The sequence below is a fragment of the Cheilinus undulatus genome, linkage group 6, assembly GCF_018320785.1.
Source record: "Cheilinus undulatus linkage group 6, ASM1832078v1, whole genome shotgun sequence".
In the NCBI taxonomy this organism is placed as follows: Eukaryota; Metazoa; Chordata; class Actinopteri; order Labriformes; family Labridae; genus Cheilinus; species Cheilinus undulatus.
Window position 1 is genome coordinate 43,270,220 of NC_054870.1, and position 26,712 is coordinate 43,296,931.

The 26,712-nt window shown below is 37.7% G+C and overlaps 1 protein-coding gene across 1 annotated transcript; it reads right to left on the minus strand.

Moving 5' to 3' along the window:
* On the minus strand, window positions 1-25,908 carry tmem87b (transmembrane protein 87B). The gene is made up of 19 exons (XM_041789207.1): window positions 25,741-25,908; window positions 20,195-20,255; window positions 20,008-20,099; window positions 18,198-18,332; window positions 18,044-18,097; window positions 16,096-16,264; window positions 15,853-15,914; window positions 14,324-14,507; window positions 14,129-14,228; window positions 13,935-14,028; window positions 12,458-12,529; window positions 9,143-9,251; window positions 8,989-9,047; window positions 8,806-8,909; window positions 8,647-8,720; window positions 8,479-8,549; window positions 8,291-8,343; window positions 8,162-8,192; window positions 1-6,214 (listed from the first exon to the last, which is right to left on the minus strand). The coding sequence occupies exons 1-19, from the start codon at window positions 25,888-25,890 to the stop codon at window positions 6,173-6,175; spliced, it is 1,716 nt and encodes a 571-aa protein (XP_041645141.1). The 5' UTR covers window positions 25,891-25,908; the 3' UTR covers window positions 1-6,172.
* Between the last annotated feature and the right edge of the window lie 804 nt (window positions 25,909-26,712).

A 26,712-nucleotide genomic window follows, 5' to 3' on the forward strand; every position in this document is an offset into this window, starting at 1 on the left:
AGAAACTTTCATCTGTATCCATTTGTTATTATTTTATCTGAGAGAAGAAAGCTGCTGGTAAGAAGAGTTCAAGCCCAGATCTTCATGAAACAGAGAGGAAGAAGAGTCATACTATCCTGACACTTCTCTACCTGTGGAATTACCAAATAACAGGAATGAGCCAAAACCATCTGTACAAATAAACCCAGGTCCACTGCAGGTGTCTGCACTTTTATATAACAGGACTACGTGCCATCATAAGCACAATTATTCCAGGTTTTCCAAACGAATAAAGGAACAGAGACATTAAAAACCCAGGGCCCAGTTGTTCAAAAATGATCCAACATAGTTAAAGTGACAGGATAGGATTAAATCTCACATCAGGTTGTTCAAAGGCAAATAAAAGGATTATGTAATTGGATTAGGTAAGGTAATCATACTCTGTTTATATCCTGGAAAAGGCTGGATAAAGTTTGAGACCAAGTCACTGTTGTTTGCCATGGTCTCAAACTTTAAATCAACGTAGAGAGAGACAGAAGTGGAGCTGAGGTGGGTTTTATGGTAGGACCTTCTGAATCTGTGCAGGCTGCGCAGTGATGGACAAACTGAGGAGTCTTTTCAATAAAAAAACTGCACTCTACAATGTGCATTAACTAGACTGTAAACCACAGCTGACATTTTATTGATTAATTTCACACACTGATAGAGAAAGCTGTTATGCGTAAAAGGAGCAAAGCATTTTGGCAACATGCTGCAGTGCAGGGCCATAAACATATTTTTCCCTTTTAATATGTTAAAATTATAACCTTGCAAATCAGATGGATCGTGCCAGGTCTGAAAACTGACCTGACCAATCAGCGTTGATTAAAAATGAGGCGTTAGCTACAGGTGGGGTTTAGTTGTATTTGAAGCCGATAGCAATGGCTACCACAGGAGTAGCGTTGGACTTGGATGAAGCTATAATATAGCGGCAGATTTATCAGAACTGGAGAAAATTTACCTACTAAAATAAATGCAAAGAACCACACTTTAAACTTCTCTTGGTGAAGTTTTTGCGCTTCTCTAACTGACCTCTGTGTGAGTTTTATCCACAAACAAGCTCTTATGTTCCTAAACTACAGCAGCTCTAGGCTGCACGTGCCTACTACCTCATTCTGTCTTGTCGCTCTGATTGGACCGTAATGAATATGACAGACAGAATGGTCGTCCAATCACCTTCCAAGATTTTTTTAAAAAGTCCTGCCATTCCCAAACACTTTGTATGGGAGATGAATGTGAAATATGTCCATGCATTGGAAACAGTCTGTTATGTCAAGTTAGTTAAATTCATCCATGAAACAGAGGCATTGGTTAGTGTTTGGTAAATATACACTTTGAAGTTCAGTTTTTATTGAAAAGATCTTGTTTATGAAGCAAGTAAGCATCAGAGGCGGGGGCAGTACAGCAAAGCTTCCTCACAGTAAGCTACAGTTTATTGACCTATAGTCATATCAGCCACGCTCCTAACTCATATCCCTCTTTAAACCAAAACGTACGACCAATAACTAAAATTCATCCTCTGAGAAGTGTGTGCCCATTAAGACATGAACCATTCTGACCATTACAGTCTTTTAAACCAGGATGTACACGTTTATCCGATGCAAAAATCTACATTTTAGCGTGGGGTCTATATGTGGCCTCCACATCAGCTTCATATTGCAACACCAGAGACTGCCACTTCTGAGAAAAGAAACCTCCAGTTGGTGTTTTTTAATAAGGAAAAAGAAACTTTTAAGTTTGACCACTTAAGATTACTAAAGATCCCAACAAATGTAGATAGCCGGCATTTAAGAAAAGGATTTGGTCTTCATTAAAGAGCATCAGCATTAACCATTCAATGAACAAATGACGAGCAAGAATATGAGCAAATACAGCCCATGGTAGGACGGCAGTCAAAACTGATAATCTGAAGCACTCAGATGACTCTAATGACTTTTTATCAGAGAGACTGAGGGTCGAAACACAGACATCCCTGTTCAATAAAGGATGCTTATCAAGAATGCCTCAGATCATCAGTTTTGACTACCAACTATCATGGACCCCATTTGCTAAGAATCTAGTAGGTCATTTGTTCATGTTTGCCATTTAATCCTTGTCCCCTCATTCTGAACAGCACCTGATCCTGGTTACATCCTTTAGACCTTTTGACCCCATGTAGCATTCACCAAGGTTATAATAGTTTGGGATTTTTAATTAGTTTTCATTTTTATTTCGTTTTCACTTTCTGTGTTCAATTTCAGTTTAGTTTTAATTGGTTTTTACTGTTGGTTTGTTAGTTTAGTTTATATTTTGCAAAAATGGTTAGTTTTAGTTGAGTTTTTATTAGTTTTAGTGTTAGTTTTTATGGATACATGTCAGGCCTGAGTGAATGTCATACATTTTAAAAAGCATATTCAACCAGTCTATTCTAATTTAATTTAAGTTACTTTTGTAAGCGCACTATACAGTTTTAGTTAGTTTTTGTTTTTGGGGCAAAGCTTACTATTTACTTCATTTCAGTCAACTAAAATGATTTTGGAATTTTAGTTTTAGTTAACTATAATAACCTTGGCACTCACCCTCCTCTCTCTGTGATTAAGCATCCAATATTTAAGGATTTTTCAGTTTTAGTTGATGTTGGCGCCTCATGTAGACAAAGTATGAAATAGTTAGTCCCCTTTTAATCTACTGGCAATCCTGACTAGTTAATCCTATAAGTTCTGTACTTGTTTTAGGTTGATTCAGTCAGTTTGTTAAAAAAAAAAAAAAAAACAAGAGATGACAATGAGCTGGATCTTAGTAGAATTTTTACACCAGATCAGGATTGTTCTTTTACGGCCAAGACACTCTAATAAATACATTCAAATAAAGAAAACCTTTCAAACAGCTGAGCAGAGAGGGTCAGTGGATTCAGTCTGCATTACAGAGATATCGTAGGGGTGAATGATAATGGATTTTTGTCAATATCCGATATGCCAATATTTACAAAAGTTAGCAAATCGGACATGCCTTTCAGATACAGATATTTATATGTAGTTTAGACCTTAAAATTCAGTCCCTGAAAAACACAATTTACAGATTGCTGATGAACAAATGGAAAATTTCAGTCTTTAAAACACTTTAAAGTGACAGGAATGATTATGAATAAAGAAAAAGACTTCCCAGCCTAAGACCTTTCACATCAAGGATGATTTGAATAAACGGCATGACAATGCAAATAATTCTGAGGTAAATTTTGCCTTTTAAGGCACATCAGGCGAAAGTCTGCAGTGTGTTTTGTACTATCCTCTGATAAACTGAGATACATTAGAGTGGAAGATAAAATGAGGTTTCAGTATCTCTCCTCTGCTCCTTTATGCACAGGTAGGATGTCAGTGCCCTTCTTCACTGTCATCTGCTCCCTTTTCAGCTAAGTTGGCTGTGAGGAGGGACCAACTTTTCACTCATGCTGTAAGTTAAATAATAATAATATTGAGGACACACTCCAAGGTTTGCTGTTTGTGATCAACTGGTCAGGGGAGTAATTCCAGGGAGCTGACTGACCCTGAGCAGTGATTAGCCACATGCCTGAGGTCACAGGAGACTGTGTTGTTAAATGTGTCATTGGAGTAAAGTCCTGTTAGTTTGAAAAATAGCTCCAGGTGTGCACGTAGCATAGGGGACAAACATGCAGTGCTAGAGAGAGGAGGACGTTTTTCCTTCTCTGTCTAAAATCTCTTCTGCCATAGAAAACAGCCAGCGTTCTGATTGGTCAGATTTAGGATCCTCCTAGGGCTTAAAATTACCTTGAGCAACCTTGAAAAAAAAGGATATTAGCCCACATTATGTATAGCAAAATTATGATGCTGATATGAAAGCTTGTATTCATCTGCTACATGCTCTAATAAACGGTTATTTTGTGTGAATAATTTGCACAGGAAACAAAACACCTCTGGTGTACAAGGACTTTAAAACTCCTCTGACTTGTTTGTTCATATGGCCAATATTTACAGGCGGCATAGGCAGATTTTTATGGCCAAATCGAAATGAGCATTTTTGCTGATACAGATAATTCACTTTTTTTTTTTGGTATCTGCCAATGCCAATATGACAATAAAATCAAACATCCCTGGAAACTGTTTCAATAATTAATCAGGCAGCTGATAATTTCAGACATTTATTTAAATATATTTAGCACTACTTTGCATGCCTTACGGTTATTTTAGGATTAAAAAGTTTTTTTTTTTTTCATGTTGGGATCTTGAGCTATATTTGTGGAGATCTCGAGAAACAACAGAAAAAAGTTAAAACGCTGGAATGCTTCAGTTATAATTTCGATAGATTTAGAATTACAAATAGAGGTAATATAAAGATTTAACATTTTATTACAGAAACTTTGAGGATCGAAGTTTGTGTGGGTTCTGGCGCCCCCTGTCATGTTTAGTCCTCTCTAAAACATCAGTAATCCAGATTTGATAATCCTATCATGTCTGGATCAGGTTTGTCCAGTACAGTTTGTCTTTGAAAAGCTGGGCTAAAAAAGAAGTAGGTTATTTTTGGAAGAAAAAAAAGGATTATGCTGTGCCTATTTAGCTCAGTTGGTAGAGCAGGTGCCCAAATACAGAGGCTACAGTCCTCAGTACTGGTCTCAGGCTCGTACCCAGTCTTGGCACATATTGTGCGCCATTCTCTCTTCCCATATTTCCTGTCTTTTTTCGGCTACCTGTCACAATAAATCCCCAGAAATAATCTAAAAAAAAACAGGATTACCAAATCTGGACTGTTCTTTTCTTTTGAACAACCGGGCCCAAGTGGTCAGCTTGTGCTTTTGCTAACCACGACTTATTTTCTATCAAGGTGAAAAGCCCTGCTGATGCATAAAGTCAACACATAAAGACAGCACTTCTTTCAAAACTAAACTGACAAAAACACAAGGCCAGCCATCCTCCGAGTAAAATAAACACATTAAGACTTTGTTTTTAAGGTGTCTGTGAAAATAACGCAGTGACTTTATCTGCAAAAATGCAAATAAATCAGCTGATGTGAAGCATTTAAGACACTTTCAATGTCCAATGCATGTAAAAACGGAAGCACACACTGTAAACACACTCAAAGAGTAAACATGGGTGAACATACACTTCAACAACTTATAAGTACACTTAAAACCCAAATAAATATTCAAATTATTCAACTCCACATGAACAGACATAGTAAATATTGCTCCTTATTTCAGTAGACATAAACCCGCCCACCCACACACATACAGTAGATTCATTACAAGGCCAAAAAAATGTACACCACTTTAGCCAACTGAATTTCAATCTAAAATGTACAAAATCACTTGTTTGTGCTCAGCTCCTCTCACACAAACACAGAGAATGACGAGTAGCTTCAATCTGAGACACGGACAACACATTCAGACGTTTTTGTCTCGATAACCTCAAACAAGAACGACGTGTAGGCACAGCTTTGATCGCCAAAGTGCATAAGAGCTAATGTGCTACTTGGAATATTTTAATTTCCTTGTCTCAGATTTTAAAGCTGGAAACAAAAAAAGGTTACTTGTGACGCTTCACGTTAGATTAACATACTGATACTGACTTCACAACTTTATACGTAAAGAAAGATCCCATGTTTAAAAAAGTTGCATTCTCGTCTCTATTCTGGCTGCAAAAATAGCTTAGATAAATTATCCTTATGGTTAAAAAGTACGAAAAAGAATACTTTAAAGTTATTTCCCACCATAAATAAGAATCTTATCAGAACTAGTTGATTCGACATAGATACACTCAGCAAGACACTTCCTGGGTGTATGTTCATGCATAAATGAGGCCCACTGTTTTTCATTCTCTGATAAAGAAATCAACACAACAGAAATAAATACAGCACGTAATAAAAAAGAAACATTCTCTTTGGAAAGAAAGGCTCAAAACCGATCGGATCAGGGGAACAGTTGGTCAGTTTTTCTCTCATAGAGTCCGTGGCTCTGAAGAAAAGATGAGGAAATGAGCAGAAGGCCCGCTAAATTACAGTCCGCTCCACCCTGTGACGTATCAACAGTACAGGACAGGAAGGTCCCCTGAAGAATTAAATGGCACACCACCACCACCACCACCTGACCGGAAACCCTGCAGCAGAGTCAGGACGGCTGCTGAGATCTCCCTCCAAGTCAGCCGATGTCTGGAAAGGTTTCTGCTCACTCCAGCTTTGACATCTCGTACTTGGTTGTCATAATTTCCTAGATGGAAATATAGACATTAAACTTAGTCCATAATTTCAAGATTTTATTTTGGCTGTCAGAGCATGCTCCTGTTCACTACTTTATTTCGTCTTTTTTCCCTGTTTTATCAATCTCTTGCCTTTAAATCATACTTGAGTACATGTTTCTAAATGTAAACTTGCATTTCCTAATCAGGCGGCTTGCTTTATGTTGGTCATTCAACCTGTTATGTTGGTGGGTACCCATTCTTGTTAAAGGAAAATCTAAAGAATACTTTTGAGAATTTTCATCAAACTTTGCATAAATATTCACTCTCAGTCAAGGATAAACCGATAAAATTTTAGAGGTCACAGGTCAGCATTTAAGGTAATGGGGCTCATGCTCATCATCCCTTGCTTGTGAACACAATATCTCTCAAGGATGCTTTTAGAGGTTTTATTCAAACTTTGCATAAACAGAAAAAATACTTGATTCTTTTTTTGCATATTAAACAATTAAATGTTTCGTTCAAACACACTTTAATACTAAGCGAAGATGACCAAAGGTAATAAAAAATGCAGTTTGGGAAAAAAAATCAATCCACACCTACCTGGCTGTATGTGAAAAAAACTATTTCCCCACAAACCTAAAAACTAGTCGTTCCATACTTGGTGGCAACAACTGCAAGCTAGTGTTTGAGATAACTGGCAATGAGTCTTTCACATCACTGTGGAGGAATTTTGGCCCACTCTTCTTTGCAGAGTTGTTTCAATTCAGTCACATTGAAGGGTTTTCCAGCATGAACAGTCTGTTTAGGGTGATGCCACAGAATCTCAATCAGATTTAAGTCCAGACTTTGACTAGACCACTCCAAAACCTTCATTTTATTTGTAAGCATTCAGAGGTGGACTTGCTGGTGTGATTCTGATCATTGACCTGCTGCATAATTTAAGTGAAGGACATTCTCCTTCATGATCTTTTGGCAGAGAGCAGAATCCATGGTTCCCTCCAGGTCCTGGAGAAGCAAAGCAGCCCCAGACCATCATATTACCACCACCATGTGTGACTGATGGTATACTGTGTTAGTTTGACACCAGATATAACAGGACGCACACCTTTCAAACATTTAATACTTTGTCTCATCAGTCCACAGCATATTTTCCCAAAAGGTCATGTGAGATGAGCCTTTGTGTTCTTTTTTTTGGTCTCCCATGGATGCCATTTTTGCCCAGTCTCCCTCTTAGTGTTGAATCATAAACTCTAACCTTAACTGACTCAAGGCCTGCATGTCTTTGGATGTTGTTCTGGGCTCTTTTGTTACGTCGTCGATGAGCTCTTGGAGTAATTTTTGTAGGCTGGGCTTCCTGGGAAGGTTCTCATCGTGGTTGTAGCCCTTTCCAGAGTGACAGATGTCAGTGACTTTGTTTCTCATCAGTTCTTGATTTTCTTTAGATTACAGGATGAGGCATGACTTTCTGAGATCTTTTAGCCTACTTTACTTGGTCAGACAGGTTCTATGCAAGGGATTAATTGATTCAACAGATCTGACAGTAATAAGGCCTGGGTGTGGCAAGTGAAGTTGAATGGGGCTTTCCAAAAAACTGATAAATCACAGTTCATTCAAGATTTAAAATGGGGGGGGGGGTTCTTTTCGCTTATGGCCAGGTAGTTTTGAATATCTTTTTCCCCATAATAAATGAAATCATCATTCAAAAACTGCATTTTGTATTTTCTCGGGTTATTTTTGTCTAAATTTCAAATCTGTTATGTGAAATATTCAAGTGTGACAAATATGCCCAAAAAATAAAAAATCAGGGAGGGCGCAAACACTTTTTTCACAGTACTATTTATATTGCCATGCTTTTTGTTTACTAGCAGAATATCTCAGATCATGCAACTTGATATCTAAATCCCACAAAAAATATAAATCCCTGTTAATGCATTGTCTAAATGGATATTAGATTATTGAAGTCATGTTATCCATACCTCATCAGAGTCCAGGAGGACTGGGAGAGCTCTGCAGGGACAAACAAATCCAACAGGTGACATTGTTAGAATGACAGAGGCCTTGAATAAATATACTCTATTAAAAATATGAATTCAATGGATGCTTACACATCAGTTAGAGAGCTGGGAATGTTATCTTCCACCCACTTCAAGTCTTCATCCTGCAGAAGTTAAAGAGAAAAAAGTAAATGCTGCCACCTGCTGAAATATGTCACTCCCGTACAGCTGCTTTAACTCTGAATGTTATAAATGAATACAGAACCGGTGCAAACAAACTGTGCAGGAGTGTTACTGACCGCGTTCGTTTCTGGAGGCTTCACTGTGCCGTTTGACTCATTTTTAGATGCTCTCAACTTTATGCCATCAGCTGTAGATAAAAGAAAGAAAAACATACAAGATCAAATGATTAGATGCTGCAAATGTCTGCAGTGTTTTGCCTGTTTGAGGCTCTATTGTTCCCGTACCAAGGTTTGCATTGGCAGTGAACTCCTCAATCTCCTCATCATCAGAGTCATCAATGAGAGGTGTAAATGCATACCTGTGCACAATAAAAATAGATAATTAAACAACAGGGAAAGTAAAGTCAATTAAGCAGTGTTAAAAAGTCTTGATGCTGTGCGTACCTTTGGTTGTTTGCAGATGGTCTCCATAAAAACATTATCACTAACAGGATGACAGAGAACAAGAACCTCCAGAAAGCGTCTTCCACCCACAGCTCAATCCAGTCCTTCATAGAGGAAACAGGTCAAGTTATCGATTAACCGTACACCCTAAATCTTACAACGAATATGCCAGACAATACTTACAGACTGGCAGTCTGCTAGCCTGAACTTCTTTGCTATCCAACCCATGAAAATGACAGAAGCTGAGGAAGAAAAGAAGAAAAAGATGCTTCAGTTTTCAGGCAAAACATTGCACACAAATGGGATGAAGTGTAGTTATTGCTGTTGTTTCACTTACCAATGACTGCGAATATGAGCGTGTTTGTGAAGTGTCTGTAGAGAGACAGCTTGACAGGGTTTCTCCTCAGCTTCAGGGTCTTGATGGTTTGTGCCAGGCTTACAAAGATGTTAGTGGCAGTCAAGGAAAACATGTCAAGACTAGAAAACAAACTTATCATAGACATAGAAAAAATAAAAGCTTGTTTCTTCACATCACCAGACTGAATGTGAAAATGTGAAATGAAGATGGTGGATGTCAGAAACAGAATAACCTGTGATATATCTTGTATCTTAAGCAGAGTCTGTGCACGTAAGGTTGTCAGAATATTTGAGAATTCAATCCTTTTTGATACCATGTATTATAAAATGATACTGCATTCATTATTCTAATGATAAATAGTATTCAAAAGTACAAAAGTTAAAACATGGAAATTGTAGAGAGGTGATTTTTATAAGATGCATGAAATCTCCTAGATATGTTGTCTGAACTGCAAAAAACACTGACACCATTTCTTTTAGTGCAAAATAGATAGTGTGTAGTAGTTTGCCTGTAATATTTAAAAACGGAAATGCAATTAAACTGGGTGTCTAGGACTTCAGTTTTTGTTGTCCTGGTACTGAAACAGGCATAAATATGAATTTACGAGTATAGCATCGAAGTTTAAAAATCTTGTATTATGACAACCCAAGAGCACAAAGTGCAAGATTTTAAAACAAAGAGAAAAGTGAGTCTTGCTCCGATCACTCTAATATTTACCATAAGTAAATGCCGTCTCTATTGTCTACATCCCAGGCATTTAAAGGGAGACTCAGCTGAGCTGCACAAACAATCACAGTGTCATCATTACTGTGAAAAACTGTGGAAAATTTCCAATAAACACAAGACAAAATCTAACTATGTTCTAATGAGTCTGAAAAAATACTTTATGTGAACAGGAAATATTTTCAGGATTGATTTTGGATTCAGGAAGCACATACAGCAAACACAATTGTGGGTTAAAACAAATAAATACGTGTAAATTTTGTTTATCTAACTCAAAAACCTTTCAATAAAGAACATCGTAATTGTTACATTAACCTAGCCCAATACGAGAAAGATGTCATCAATATTGTTGAATACTGTAAAAACAAAATAAAGCTGTAAAACAAACAAATAAAATGGTACATATTAGCTTTAAATCACTGTTTCTTTCACTTTTCTTTGTCATGGTTTTGCATCATTTCCGTTTGTAGTCTATTTTTAGTCTAAGTTGTATTGGCCCATTACTTATCGGCAGGATCTGGTGCATCCTGATAAAATTTTCCATGGTGACTACAGTAACCAGATCTTTGTTTGCACTGCCATCAACAGCATTCTTATGATTTATGTTAGTGTAACTTTATTTAAACAGTGCTGCACAATTAATCTAATCTCAGTCACAGAGTCATAATAGGCTGCAATCATTTTTGAATTTAATAGTGCTAGGGTTTATAAAAATAACCAAACACCAAAAAAACATGGCATTTAAAAATGTTCCCCATCTGCCTTTGAGGACTGATCTGAAAAAGCTCAACTTTTTAACTGTTACAAATATGAAACATCATGATTTTATTTCAGCAAACTTGATTCAGCTTAATTGTGAGAAAATCAAATTGAAATTAGATTCTTTACAGGCTGATTCCACTGAGTATAACCACTGAATTTACATGCAGTCTATTTAATAAGACTTACTGGATTAAATGAGAAATAACTAGGAATGCATAATATTAGATTTTTGCTGATATCCAAAATGCTGATATTTCTAGACTCATCTTAGCAGATACCGATATAAATAAATACACCTTATTATTGTATTAAAAAATAAATAAATAAAAAAAAAGTATCTCCTGAGAGACTGAGTCAGAGAGACCTACTTAGAGAGTAGCGGTGAAGTAGACAGTCTGGTAGTTGTTTTATGTTTGGGGCTTTATTGAAAACGTTCAGGGCTCACAACCACCTAAACCTGATGGTACATTTGTACATTTTATCAATATTTAAGAAGGCCAAAATGTGATTTATACTGCAGTTGATTGGCTAACTGGAATTATCAGCAGAAATGTTCTTATCTGCCGATGCCCATATTCAATTTTTAAGTTAATATCTGCCGGTACACATACGGCAATAATATCGTGCATAATGGCAACCTTTACATTGCAGGAAATAAAATCTTGCCTTGTACTGGCTTCACCAGAACAGATAAACTCCCCCTTACTTCCAAAGGTCAAAAGTATAAACTGTGTATGAAGACGATGGAAGATATCTGACGATGGGTTCCAAGATTGTGTTTTACACAACATCTGTGTTTGCAACATGTCCTGAATCCAAAATTAATCCAAAAGGCTTGTTTTATAACAGTTAATTGCAAGTGACTAATGCATTATTATTGTTAGTCATCTTATAAACCAAAGGTGAGACATAGCTTGTCTCTAACTTAATCAAAATTGTTTTAAAACATGGCAAAATCTCCACCAAACAACTAAAAATTCATATAAACTGGAGTGCGGAGGTATATCTTACATACATTTTTCTTAGTGCAATAACTTTAGACTTCAGCCATATGTTTATAGTGAATACTTATATTGCAATAACAATGATTGTGATTAATCAAGCAGCTGTATGAAACAAAACATTTTTCCTCATATCATGCAGCCCTGAGATAGGTTAATCAGAAATATAAACATGCATTGTATATTAGCTAATTTGTGCAGGACATGTCAATATGAAAACCCGGACACAAAATCTTTTTGAGAGTTAGTGCTTTGACAAGTACAGGTGTTATAACAATTATTTCATTAGCAATCATCCTGTTAAACCACAAAGACAGCAAAAACTTGATTAAAATAGAAGGAAAAAATAAAGGAGCATCTCTTTGAGTGTGTTAGTTGTGCATGCAAAGTTGAATATTAGTCAGGTGGCACATTTAAAGCTTTGACTTTAAAACAAATGAATAGAAAGAAATGCAAATCTAATGTTACTGCAAATTCAGAGCACGGCTGACAATAATGGCAGCAAAGCAACATGTCAGTGATTGTGGAAGATTTTAAGCAGTGAGGATGGATTTTTTTAGAGCAATCAAACCATCAACTAAAACAAAAGGAGCTGTGGATGAATGATTAATGAAAGATTGCATCTTATAAAAAGAGCAGCGTGACACTTTGGAAACATGTGATGTAAGTGTTCTTTTACATTAAATGGTCTAGATAAGAACCCAACAGTCTGGTTAAACCTCCCCTGGCCTAATTTGGGCTCATGTGCAGCAGGCGAGGAGCAGAGGGGAACCACACAGGGAAAGGTTGGAGATGCACAAAAGGATATCCACCAGCAGAGAGAGGAGTCAAGCAGAGCCAGGGGAATGTTGGCCAACAGGGCCAAGTCAGAGTCTTTCGCCTAGAAGGGAGGACAGAGCAGGAGCCGAGGATCCGAGGAAAGGAGAGGAACGAGGAAAAAAATCACAGATAGGACGGGAGATCAAAAAGCAGCATGGGCAGTAAATTACAGAACCATTCACCAAGGTGCAAAGAAGAAAAGTCCTCCAACTTATTAAGCAAGAACATTGAAAATCTATAAGCACTAATTATTAGATAAATGCCATGACTTTACTTTTACATGAGGCTGTAAAATATGTTGAAAATTGTTGCTGATGAGGTAAAAACAGGAAGGATATGAACCAGATGGCACAGGAGTCAAACACAGCCAGAACAATCGCTGTAATGAGAACGGGGCCATTGTCTCGACCCTTCATTTTGGCCCAAAAAATATCAAGAAAAATACACAAAGTGTGATATCAGTGACATAAAATACAATCTGGCAACAAAGCACAAAGCAGTAATACACATAACAAGCTTTTGTTTTAACAATCATTAACTATCTTACTGAATTTGGTGTTCACAGGTCACAAATAAGAGACCCTAAACCACAGTGGACCAAGGAATCTGTTTGTGGATTAAGTGAGAACCACAATTCAGTCATATTTTGAAATGAGCCTTTTTTCACAGCTTCACAGGTCAAATGAAAACCCTGAAAATCTAGCAGATTAGATTGTTTGACATAAAAAATTGTTAAAAATGTAAGAAAGCCCTACACATGGTGCATCCAAACACTTAAGTATGCACTCACAACTCTAAAGCGTGATTGTGCATATGTCATCACACGGTACTACAACATGCATGGCTTTGTTGTAAGAAGTAAAGTCTCAGGTCAGAGATATAATTGCTGCAGCATGAGTGTTCTTGTTTATATCCCTGCCTGTATGCTACCAGTAAGTGATGCATATTACTTGAGGACACCACTAGAGGGCGCATGAGAGAGCTCAGGGTATACAGCTACCTGATGTGCAGGATGTAAACGGACCTGATATTAACATCAATAATCAATAGTAGCGTAGAATCAGCTAAGGTTGGTTGATAGTACAGTGATATATTATCAACCAGACTTTGAGGGGTAAGTGGTCAAGTGATGTGACATTCAAGAACGAGCCTGTTATATGAAACAGCTCTTTTATGTGAGCCACTGTAGGTAGCTCCTGTTTGAGTGCTAGTTTTCTTTCCTCCATTTTTTTGTTATTTTATCCACATTTAAAAAGCCAAACTGTTACCAAATGAAGAGCTGTTTTGGAGCCAAACAACCAGCTCTACTGAGCTGAGACAAATGGATTTGTTTACTTTCCTCTGATTCAAAATGTTGTTAATAAACAGCATGCAGGCTTTTTGTTTTGTAAATCAGATTAAAGATGCTAGAGAAACTTCTGGTTTCTCTAGAAACTACAAGTGAAGAGTAAAACTCACAAACTCACCCCAGTTATCCTCAGGACACCTTCAATGCTTGCAAAGCCAAAGTAGAGGATGCCGAGACCTACAACTCTGTGCATAACTGTCCCAAGACGAGGCCTGAAATCAAAGCAAAAGATTTTAAAACCTTGTGGATGATTATCTTTATATAATCATCAACTAATAAAGTAGCTGTGTGTAAAGATTTGTGTTGACATACTTGACAATGCCATATCCGAGGCTGACGATGATGACAAGCAATCGAGCCAGAGTCCTCTTCAGGGCAGAGACCAGCTCCGCAAAAATCAACAAGCCTGGAGCTAAAATGAGCAATAGTGAGAGTAACATGCAAACAAAAACAAAATATCAAGCTTTCTCAGGCAAAAAATTCACCAAAATATCTCTGTAAACTTACAAGCTGAGCCGACGGCATTTGTGTTTTCGTATTCCGCGCAGAAGACGGCCTTCTCGACCATCCCGAGGAAAATGACCCCAGCGATCCAGAACTGGATCCTTAGCAGGTCCTTCCAGTAACAGGCTGCCCACAGGAACCAGAGCAGGGCGTACAGGATGTACACAATGCACATCACCATGTAGAACTACAAACAGAGAGAGAGGGACAAGTCAATTCAGATGTGTCAGAGCTGCTGTTCTTCATTAGGTGGAGTAGGGATGATACTAGAACTTTAAACTTTGATATGGTTCTAGTTAACTCAATCTTTGATCATTTCTGGTTTTTGATAGGGATGCATATTATCAATTTAATATTGGTATTGGCAGATATGAAATTTTCTGCTGATATTCTGGCTATAAAATCTGCCTAAATCAGCTGTAAATATTGGCCCTATGAACAAATAAGTTGGTGGAGTGTTAGGCTGAACCAACTGACCTACATCAGCTTTTCTTTGTCCATCATCATTTCTCACACTTTCAAATGTTTTTAAAGACTGAAATTTGTTCATTTGTTCATCACTGATGAGTTGTTTGGGCATGCAGGCTTTGACAAATCATCAACGACAAATTCAAAATGAACAATTTAGACTCAGGAGACAACGGCATGCTATTTACTTTCAGTATGAAGGGATAGTTTTATAAACAGGAGTACATGGAGGAACAACTTCTACAGATGGAGACTGAGCAGGCTGAGAGACAGAGGAGAGAAACTTCACTAACAACTGGAGAGCAAGTTACCTGGTGAAGATGTGAAATCTGGGAGCTTATGCCCAAAACATGAAGTGTGATTACTGTCACAAGTCTTGTCAACACCTCTTAGGGACATTTCTGTTCAGAGGTACTCAATAAAGATATCCAGATAAACTGGATAAACCGACTCCAACTAGAAGAGCTTAATGGACATTTGTCATCCAACTAAGTTTATGGCTGTGCTTTCCAAGTACCTCATACAATCCTATTTAGAACATAGCAAAATATCCTCACTGTCTTCATTTCAGTGTCAACATTTCTGTGCTGGTGAGTATTAAAGAAGAAAAACTATGACAACCTTAGGGTAGAGGAAACAAAGCTAGCCAACAAAATAATTCATTGATTCACTGAGACATTTGGCAAAAATTTGCTGTTACATAAAACTAAATATCTTGTCCTGTTTAGGGTTCCTTCTCAGTTGTTTTAAGGGCAGTAGTTTTTGGTTCTGTTATAATCCAAGACAGTTTAACAGTAAAACCAACAAGGTTTTTTTTAATTGAAGCAGGTGTTGCTGTAGAAGTAATGAAAGGATAGTCAGAGCTGAGATGGAGTTTTTGTTCTATTGTGTTGTAGGTGAACTGTTGCTTTAAGTTAAGGACAAATAGTTTGTTTCTTAATTTCATTTAAAACATGCAAACAACGTGGAAAAATGTAATGAATACAAAAACCTTTTTAAAAGTGGTAAGTTATTGTTAAAGAATACACTAAAAGTCATAGATTATTATCAAGTCATTAACTTACAATCATGAGAGGCCACTCTGTGATAGAAATGTAGCCATGGCTGCCTTTCATCACCACATTAACTGCAAGAAAAAAAGGTGGATATTAGACAAACAGTATAAACCAGCTCCTGATTAGCTGACGTTTTAATGAATTCATGCAAAGTGAAAACAAAAATCATTTAACAAACCCTTAAACCCCCTCACATGGTTAATTCATAGCTCACGAAGTCGTCATTATTATACACATCTTTAACAAACTCACCTGTTAAGTTCCAGTTTGAATCTGGTTTACTCGATACAATCTTCACTACCAGCAGGTACGGCCCATCCTTCCACGTGGTGGTGATGACGTTGTCTTTGATATTTATACTGCCGTTCTTCCCACTGCTGTCACTGTACTCCTCAGTGATCGACTTTGAGTCGAGCTCATTCTGGAGAACAATAGCCAGGATGTTTTAATGAAATGCATTTGAAATCCTTTAGAATGGCAAATAAATCTACCGTAAATGTTTTTTTTATGTTGCTTGAGAAAAATGAAAAAAAAAGGTACTTTTATTTTATTAATTTGTAGGAAATGTGTATTAAATAAAACTGTGCCAAACCCAATTAGTCAAAAGTAAACAGTAAAGATAATTTGCTTAAGCTGATTAAACTGAAAATAAATGTTTCACTGATACGAAGTACATTTTTTTAACCTTCACATGGATGGCTTGAAGCTCATTGAGATTTCTTTTATGTGGATCAGCTGTTCAGATGCTAGAATTACAGGACCTCTCAAAAGTATTTGGCCACATCAGTAAATTAATGAATTTAGGTGTTTCAGTCAGACCTGTTGCCACAAGTGGATAAAATCAAACACCCAGCCATGCAGTCTCCATTTGCAAACATTTGTGATTAAAAAAATTGGTCGTCCTGAAGGGCTCAATGACTTCCAAATATGGTACTGTGATGGATGCCACCTTTGCAAAAAGACGGTTTGTGAAATTTAATCCCGGCTGTATACTCTGCAGTCAACTAAGTGATATTATTAGAAAGTGGAAGCGTTTAGGAACTACAGCAACTCAGCTTAGGCAGAAGACGTGCGGTCAATGACTGCTGAGGTGCATGGTGCTTAAAGTCACCAACACTCTTTCTACAGAGTTCAGAACTTCCACTGGCATTTATGTAAGCAGTAAAATTGTGCGGGAGGAGCTTCATGAAATGAGTTTCCATGGCTAAGGAGCATGCAAACCTTACATCACCAAGTCCAATGCCAAGTGTCGGATGGAGTGGTGTACAGCACCCTAACACTGGACTGTGGGGAGGTGGAAACGTGTTCTGTGGAGTGATGACTCACACTTCTCTGTTTGGCAGTCAGATGAGCGAGTCTGAGTTTGGTGGATGCTGGGAGAATTGACCTGCCTGACTGCATTGAGGGATAAATGTATGGGGCTGTTGTTCAGGGTTTGTGGAAAGCCTTCTAAGAAGAGTGGAGGCTGTTGAAGCTGCAAAGGCGGGGCCAGCTCCATATTAAAGTACATGTAAATGAATACAATGTCATTAAAGTCCCTGTTGGTGTAATGGTCAGGTGGCCAAATACTTCTGTCCATATAGTGTAAGCCCATCTATTTCGTTTTACTCTGTTTCCTGTGGTGATGACGAAAAATCTGGTTGTTTTTCTTAATCTTGACTTATTCATCTTCTCATCTCAGATAACACTGGTGTTCTGATGATGATGGGGAGTCATTTTTGTTAAATTTCAGGAAATCAATTAACTATCTAAAAAAAACAGCATTTTTTTCTGGAGATATCTTGAGAAAACGACAAAAATGTAGTCATTATTGATGAAATTTTAAAGTATGGTTGTTCTTCTGCTTAAGGCATCTGTATGAAATGGTAGCATATTGAAATCACAGTAATATTTTAGTTAAATAATATTTTATTTGTAATATGATATCCGAAAAAAGAAAATAAAGTTTACACTTATTTTCCTCTAATTTTTCAACAACCTTAACCAAAATATCCACTTAGTGCCAATAGCAAAGGAAAAACTGGAATAAGGGATTTAAATTTGTCTAGTAATCATTAAGAGAACAGCACAATGTAAAACTGACACATTAGCTTTGCATGAACTCAGAAAACTGGCTTCCTTGTTAAAATGGTGAATTCTTCCCAGTTATATTTATTTAGTAATGCTGTTGTTAAATAAAAATGCATTTATATTTTCTTACCCCAACTTGACCTGGAACATTTGAACCGACTGGATGAGGGTTTGCCTTGGCTTTCTGAAAACACAGAAGGTTAGCAGATGGTGAGATTTGATAAATTTAAGATGTAAAAGCACAAAGTGTGTCTATGCTGAGAAGAGTAAAAGAACAAACTTACTTTGAGCATTGGAAATGAGCGCAGTCCACTGTTGCACATTATTGGAGTGTGTTTGTGTTCAATGACTTCTCCTGGTCCGAGGGGATTCGGATCTAGACTCTCTCCCCGGCTCAGAGGTGTTCTGTCATACATCTCCTACAAATAATTCACAATTCAGCACCAACTCATGACTGAATATTATTGTATTGGCATGAGTATAAGACCAACTTTAATGTCACGTTAAATTTGGGGTCTATACTTTTAAATGCCAGTAAACATTCACAACATTGATGGAGGTGCCTAACTGTTATGTGATTGAGCTGCACATGACTGAGGCCAGCTGCTACTCACTGCCTGGGGGGGGGCACAGGGTGTGAGTTTGAGTGTGTTTGATTTTTGAAATGGTGCAGTGCTGCCATTATTGGTCAGGTCTCTCTTGAAAAAGAGATCTTTTGATCTGAGGGAGATTAAGCTGGTTAAATAATATAAGCATGGTGATTGTTGGGTACAAAGGCCTGATCTTAGTCTCCACTGACAGGTTAGAATAACAGCGTTAGCCTCGAAGTTAGCCTCAGGTCTCCCAAGTCTCCCCTGTGCTGCCTGACTTTAGTGAGGCATCTGCAGCAGTAAATCCAACACTTTTATTTACCACCTTGAGGGTAAATGCTCTTAGAGTTCAGAAATTTTAGGACAAGAAGGCGTTGAATCAGCTGTCACCATTATGCTGTGTCATGTCATGGCTGCTGATTTGCAAGGAGTGCTCAACAAAGATAGTAACTTCCAGTTTCCAGAAATGACAGCTGCGCCACAATCTATTCAAACAGAGCAGTTCCACTGTGCATACGCCGGTCTGTCTCCCACATGTTCCCGACGCTTTTTGCTAATTCTACTGTCAGCGCTGGCCATTGCCAAACTGCATCAATCCACATGGAGAAGATCAATCCAAACAGCCGGAAAAAATGTGCAAAGCATCTGGTCAACTTCAAAATCACTGTATCAACATTACATCTCATCCTGTGGCAAAGGCAAAAAGTCATTGGGAAGTCAGTAGGTCACAGAGCTACAATGGCACCACTAATGATGAAAAGTACACTTAAAATTTCTCCAACTGAGAATTATGGAGGCCACCGTCCTCTTGGGAACCTTCAGTGCAACAGAAATGTTTTTGTTGCCTTCCCCAGATCTGTGCCTGTCAACAGTCCTGTCTCTGAGCTCTGCACTGCAGGCAGTTCCTTTCTGATCTGATATGCATAGTCAGCTGTGTGGCCTTCTACAGAGAGGTGTGTGCCTTTCTTAATCATATCTAATCCGTTTACTTTACTACAGATGGACTCTGATCAAGGTGTAGAAACATCTCAGCAAAGATCCAGAGAAATGGAAGGAACCTGAGCTTTTTACTTTGTCTTTATGGGATATTGAGTGTAGACTAATGAGGATAAAAATTATATTTTTATTGTAGCATCAGGCTGCAACATAACAACATTGAAAAAAGTAAGCCTGAAAGTCTGTGAGTCCAAGAGTGGAGTTTGGGATTTAGCCAAAGTGACAGAGAAGTAGGTCAAGTTATCCTACAACTAAGGTGGAGTCATGACCCACAGGTATGCTATCAGTCTGTGGGGAATCTAAAAGATATCGAAAACACGACTGTACATACCATGGTTTTAAAAAATAATCTTATTTGTATTCACTGTGTTTGTATTACTGCCATACAGAAATGCTTTCTTTAAAACAAGATTGAGCTTCAAAAAGTCTTTCCAGAGTAAATCATGAAGAGTGGGTTGTCCTGCAATCAGTTTTGTCAAATATTCAAAAAATAAGCATCTGTACTTACGTCAATATTATTGAATTCATTGTGACAGGGGTAGTATTTTAAAAGCCAGTGAACAGTGAAGGTCACCTCCTCTGGGCAGCCGAAAGACACAACTGAGAGAAGAAGAAACAACAGATGTTAAATTAAAAAAAAAAACAGGAAATAAAGGTTGGAAATTTTGTCACATTTTCCAGTTTACATGTCTTACCTTTCAACTGAATGTCGGTGTTATTATACATTGATTTTCTTAAAAGTAGCGGCCTTGAGGTCTGCAGAAAAACAAAAACAAAAAAAAAAAAAAAGAAGAAGAAAGAGGAGAGGGTAATTTAGGATTATTTCTTAGAAATCAATATATTGTTACTTTGATTTGATCTGATAATCATTTAAGCATGCCAACCTCAAACATTTCAATCTTCTGGGTTCAAACAGGATCAAGTGTTGCCTTTTTGTTTAATTTAAGAGGGGAAAGAGACCTAATCTGCCTTATTTCAAGCAGCTTATTTCCTTTAAAGGTTAGGATTTTTATAGTACAGTCACATATTAAGACACACAGAAGGTGTATACATTTCTATCTTTAGAACATTCATGAGGCTCCAACACAAATTACAACAAACAGAGAAAAACAAATAACTCCCTGTAGCTCATTAACCACATCAGCTGAATAACTGTTGTTTATATTTTACAATTTCTCCCTTCATCGAGCTGCAGCTTCAGCCAACAGACTTTGGTTATCTCATAAAAGACAAACTTTATCACTAAAAAAAAAAAGTACTTGGATGCCTGAGTGAGCTCTATCAGTCCGTGGCATTGCCTTTCTGCTCACCTAATACTGCAACCAGATAGACAGAGGGAATGTGAAACTTTTCAGTGCTTAAATTATTGATCAGAGTTTTCTCATTGTTCTCTGATGAAGTCTGAGAAGTGCACCTTAACAAAAGAATTGCCCAGGTATTTTGAATTTTTTGAAATGCACATGATATTTCTACAGAAATAAACCCACATCACATCCTAAACTTTATGCAAATTCTGTGTATACCTTATTCCTTATCACTTTATCTAGAATTCTATACATCTAAAATACTGCTTATGTTGACAGGATAGAGTCCTACTCCCACTTTACAAAAAAGTGACAACAAATTCCCTGAATTTATTTGGATTAGCTGCCTGTATGAATACCAACAGCAGACCTGGAGCATCGACTGAGAAACAAACTGCAGGAAAACTTCCTGTTGGCTGTAGTAGATATTTTTTATTGTTTTATTTTCAGCAGATATCTCAGTTATAACAAGACTGACCAAGCAAAGCATTTTACTGTTATATGTGTCAGACAACGGACGTCAGACAACAGTCAAATTCATCACAGGGTCATTGTGTATGTGGGTACAGGCTGGTAAAGTGAGTAGAGCATGGCTAAAGTTAGCTGCTAGCTCTGCTTGCCTTTGTTCCTCTTTGAAGATTAATATTGTGCTGAATGTGGTTACCCATCATTATGGTTGAGTAGTTTTGTGTAAGTAGAAGCCTCAACACCATACAACATATCCATTTTAGTTCAACACAGTGCCATACTACAACACAGTGGCACACTAAACGCAAAGCTTCTCATATTTACGCCCGGCAAAGAGACAGGGTAAAGCTCTGGCAATAAGGCAGAGGTCATTAACTGAAGCTACAGCAGCTACTAGTGGTGGGAGGCTGTATTACAGTTTTCAAAGGACATTTGACAGGGATTTCAGGCCCAGTGTTTACAAGAAATGATAGAGAACCAGTTTAACTGACTTGTAAATCTTGTGCCAGCTAATTTGATATCTGAATTCAACCATTTAGCCAGCTAACCATGTGCATCCCATAAGTGACTTTGAGATTTGTTGCTATGGAAAAGGAACACTGTCTGCCCATTTGCAGCAGTTTGAAATGCAGGCTCTATGAATATTGCAGACTGTTAAAAGCAATTGCAACTGATCTAGTAACAATTCTTTGGTCTAAACTGGAATTTCAACTAAAGATGCACAATATCCACGGCATTTTATCTGCATAATTGAATAATAATATGAACATTTCTGCCAATATTTACTGCTGCTATATATCAGTATTACATATCAGCATAGTTAGAATTAACTTTGATTTTTAAATAGAAGTGCCATATAAAGGGTCACATTATCATTTAGTGCTCTACAGAGTCTGTCAGCATGTTGTGGCAGTGCTGTTTGTACCCCTCATTTAGAGAGATAAAGCTTGGTTTTACTGTTAAAAATACATGGTACATAAAGTGTATGTAATCAAAAAACAAAATCACTTCTAGTTTTCATTCTCTAACATTCATTGTATAATTAAATATAGTTTTTGTTTTCTTGAGTCTTTTTATGAAACAAACACACCGTCACAGAAAGAATAAAAAGGCCACTTCTAGTACATGAGAATGTATTCTTTCATCAGAAAAAGAAAAGCAAAAATTGTTCACAGTAATAGCTTATACAGCATATCTGATATCAACAAAATCCAAAATCATACATCCCCTGTAAATTCTGCTCTAAGATCATGGGAGCTGACCGACTTCAGCTCCATTTAAAAGGATCATTTGGTTCAAAAAGCCAAAGGAACAGTCAGACAGCCTCTTGTCTGCTGATTTTTTCATGCATTATTTATTTATTTATCTACATGTGCATTTTTTTAATTCATTCACTTAGAGCTGAGTTTTCAATCTCTCCTAAGCTAGGTCCTCACAGCTGATCTGTTTTTACTGGCTGCTTTGTTTAAATGCTGCTGTTGGCTGTGCTTGTCTGTCTGTTTGGTTTTGTTCTATTATGTAACTTGGTCAGCTGTAAATTAAATTAGCCCTGCAGGATAAATAAAGATGTCTGAATATGGATGTTTGCACAGCCAGCACGTGTCTGTGCTACATCACTGTCCTCAGAGCTTTAGTAGGCCTGTGTATTTAGCATGATGACGCTAACAATAAAGGTCGTGTAGTTTGGATGTATTAGACAGTTGTTACAGCCACAGTTTCAATTACTGCAAACAATTTATGCAGAGCTCATTTTACAAGGGGTGGCGGTTTAGCCACAAGATAAAACAAACATAGAAGACAAACGATACAGAATTAAACATAGCAAAGAAAGTAACTTTGCTGGCTGTATTGAAAAGGCAGGGGAACAAAACAGTTCTCAATACTGAAGCATTGAGTTTGGCATCCGTGGTTGAATTCCCACGAATTATGTTTTTTTTGTTCATTTGGGGTTCTTTTTTCTTTTTAAAACAGTCTGTCCCCTTTCTCCCTCCTTGTGTCTACATTTGTGACACAGATGAGAGACAGCGATCAGCATTTTAATGTTCATAACGCTATCCCACAGTCTGACTTATCCATTCAGGCTCTCATTAAACAGTTTTCTAAAAGCCGAAGATCTAGCCACCGACACACATAAACTTACAAACACGTGCATTCTGGGCATAAAATCTGTGGAATGTTTCCCTAACCCCTTGCTGCTCTTGTAAAATTCACCTAAAACACCTAAGAATGAAATACAAAGAAAACACCTGACAGCCAAGGCCATCAGTACCGGACCGAACACTAGCACCAAAAATGGGGGGTATATATTGAAATGTGGGCCTGCTGTATTTTTGCATCCTTAATGGAACCATGGTATATTTTGTCAGCATGTAACTACTTTCTAAAGACGCACCGCCAGGCCTCTTCAAGACTGAATTAGAACAATTATCATCAGAATAAATGGCTTTAAAACCAACAATGCTCACCACAGATACCTAGAACTATGACAGTACTGTACATCTGTCCAACAAGTTAAAAACGTTCACAGATTACACACTAGTGACTTGATTTTAACTGCCATCAGGGAAATGCATTATTGACTTTCTCAGGTGCCTGACATTCTTAGAAACAATACTAGATGACATGAAAAAGCGATTGATTACAAAGAAGTGCACAGCTTTGACTGATTTTCACATACAAAAGAGCTAAACAGAGTTTCACTGTGACAGCAGAGGATGCATGATTATAATAAAGTGGAATTTAAAGTTAGATTTATTTAAAGATAACATGCCCCAACCACCTTAATCATCTCCTCTTGATGTGAAGGAGCAGCGGCTCTACTCTTAGCTCTCTCCGGATGTCCGAGCTCCTCAGCTCATCTCTAAGGCTGAGCCCAGCCATCCTCCAGAGAAAACTCATTTCAACTGCTTATATCCACTATCTAATGCTTTCGGTGATTAGCAAAAGCTCATGACCATAGGTGAGGATTGGGATTTAGATTGACTGGTACATCAAAAACTTTGCCTTCCAGCTCAGCTCCTTCTTCACAACACTGGCACAGTGCCTACTCCTGACACTTCACCGGAGCCCAAGTAAAGCTCAAGATAACTGCATGATGCAAACACCTACCAAGCAGCCAAAGCTTGACTTTCAACAGCAGCAGCAGGTAACCACAGAAGCTGAGATAAATAGGCTTGTGGTAGCATATGTGGTGGGGGAAATGTTACCTACTGTTGCCTTGTTTTTGACATACTGTTTTGGTATGATTTTCACAACTTTGCTGTCACCAGAGCAGAAAGGAGGGGTCTTGTGTATGCCATCCTTAGCAAAAGGATGTGCTAATTGTAATGTCATGTAGAATTGTAAGGAGGCACTTCACTAAACACAGTGGTTCCGAAAGTGAAAGTCTGTTTTTGGCTGTTACCTCAATTAAGACAAAAAAAAACAAATCAAAGCTTGGTAATGAAAATGAACAGACATTGGCAGTCTCAGAGCTGCACTCAGGACTCAAGAAGATCTGTAGCATCAAATAAGCCCACAGTCATCACTGAAATTATTGCAGTTTTTATTTTCAAGGGAATTGTTCATCTTCAGATGGTCATATTTTTAAAACTCAAATTTATTTAGGCTACATGTTGTGGTAAATTCTACAAAAAAAAAAAGGAATTTGTTTGCAAAAATTGCTAATGACAGTGTGGTTTTGTCGTACATATACGTGTTTTTACATGTTGATACGTTAAGTGAGCAGTAAGAGGGAGCCCGAAAATATTTTCACGTGCCAAAGGGGGGCCCGACAGAAAAAGTTTGGGAACCACTGACTAAACACATGAAAGACAGACTCGACTGCCAACTACCTTCTCATGGAGCACATAAACACTAAGTCCTGTCTTGTAATATCACTTTTTTGTGTTGACAACACTCACCCATCCTTACACCTTTGTGTAAAATAGTGCCATTACATTATATTACACAAATGTGAGAATATGTGAGATTTAACATTGTATTTTTCACTGACAATTAAGTCACGGTTATGACGTCAATCATAGCCATTATCGTGGTTTAATAGTCTTTCAATACTATTATACTTTAATCATTTATAACCAACCGCACTGAGGTTGGCAATAAAAGATGATTAAGCATATTAAGTGAACCTGTGGCCTCAAACCAAAACCAAGAGGACGATCAAAGAAAGTCTGCAGTTTCTCTCTTGTAGGCTAATTAGCAAACAGTATTTAGATAGCTGTTTAAAGAGCTACTAAGTTAGCTCACCTTCAACGTTTCTCTATGGAGCTAAGAGCCAGTAAGCTAAAATTACATTCTGCGACCTTCAGTAAAACATTGTATCTAAATATTTATGGGACAGCAAGTTAAGAGTGAATAACACGATCACTTTATGCAGGTAACACGACTATCACCTCACTCAGCTGATAGCGAGCATAACAAGGCTAATGTAGCTAACGTTAGCTAGCCGGTTCCACTCACATACTCACATTTACAATAGAGACTTTCCAAAGCCCAGGCTCTGGTGCAGCAACAACCGCATTTACGCTGCTGAGCAGAACGATAATAAGAAATGTCCACGGGTTAAAAACTCCTCTGGTCGGACAGCTCCACGTCCCCATCATCACTGCGGTAGCCATGATCGTTGTAGGCGTCAGCAGGCTCCTGAAGGACTGCGCTTCCGCCCTTCTTCTTCTTCGGTGGTTTGGCGTCCATGACTTTGGTGCATTACCGCCACCTTCTGCTGCAGGATAACCCACCAAGTATTATTTTTATGCATTTCTCAATTCTCAATTATTAATCGTATTTCTTTTTGTTGTAAAAGCTCCTAATTTATCTGAACTTGTTTCAAAGTTAAGAATTCATTAGTTGAAATCAGTATTTAAATAAACAACATCTGAACATGATAATTAATGTTTTGATATTTTTTTCTAAGAGACAATAGAATTTTATTCAAATACTTTAAAAAGGCTGTGCCACAAAGCAGATAGTTAACAATACATTCCATGACCTGAATGTCCTTTTGGTCTTCAGGAACACATTTTGACCATGACTGTATAAAGATCCAATAGCAAACATCCCAAACATCCCCTGAATCCCCTGGTTTTTTTTTTTTTTTGTAACCTACAATTACCTCCGCCAAGGAGGTTATGTGATCGGCAGGGTTTGTTAGTTAGTTTGTTAGCAACATAATTAAAAAAATTATGGACGGATTTTGATGAAATTTTCAGGAAATGTCAGACATGGCATAAGGAAGAACTGATCAGATTTTGGGAATGATTCGGATCACCGTCTGGATCCAGGATTTTTTTAAAGGATTCTTCACTATGGGGAGATAGGGCTAATGCCTGAGGTCTGCGCTCTCTGAGTGCTTTTCTAGTTCTTATTGGGAACACTTGGATAAAACAAATAAAGGGTGGCATATGGCTGAATGGTTGTGCTCCATTGATGCAGGGATCCTG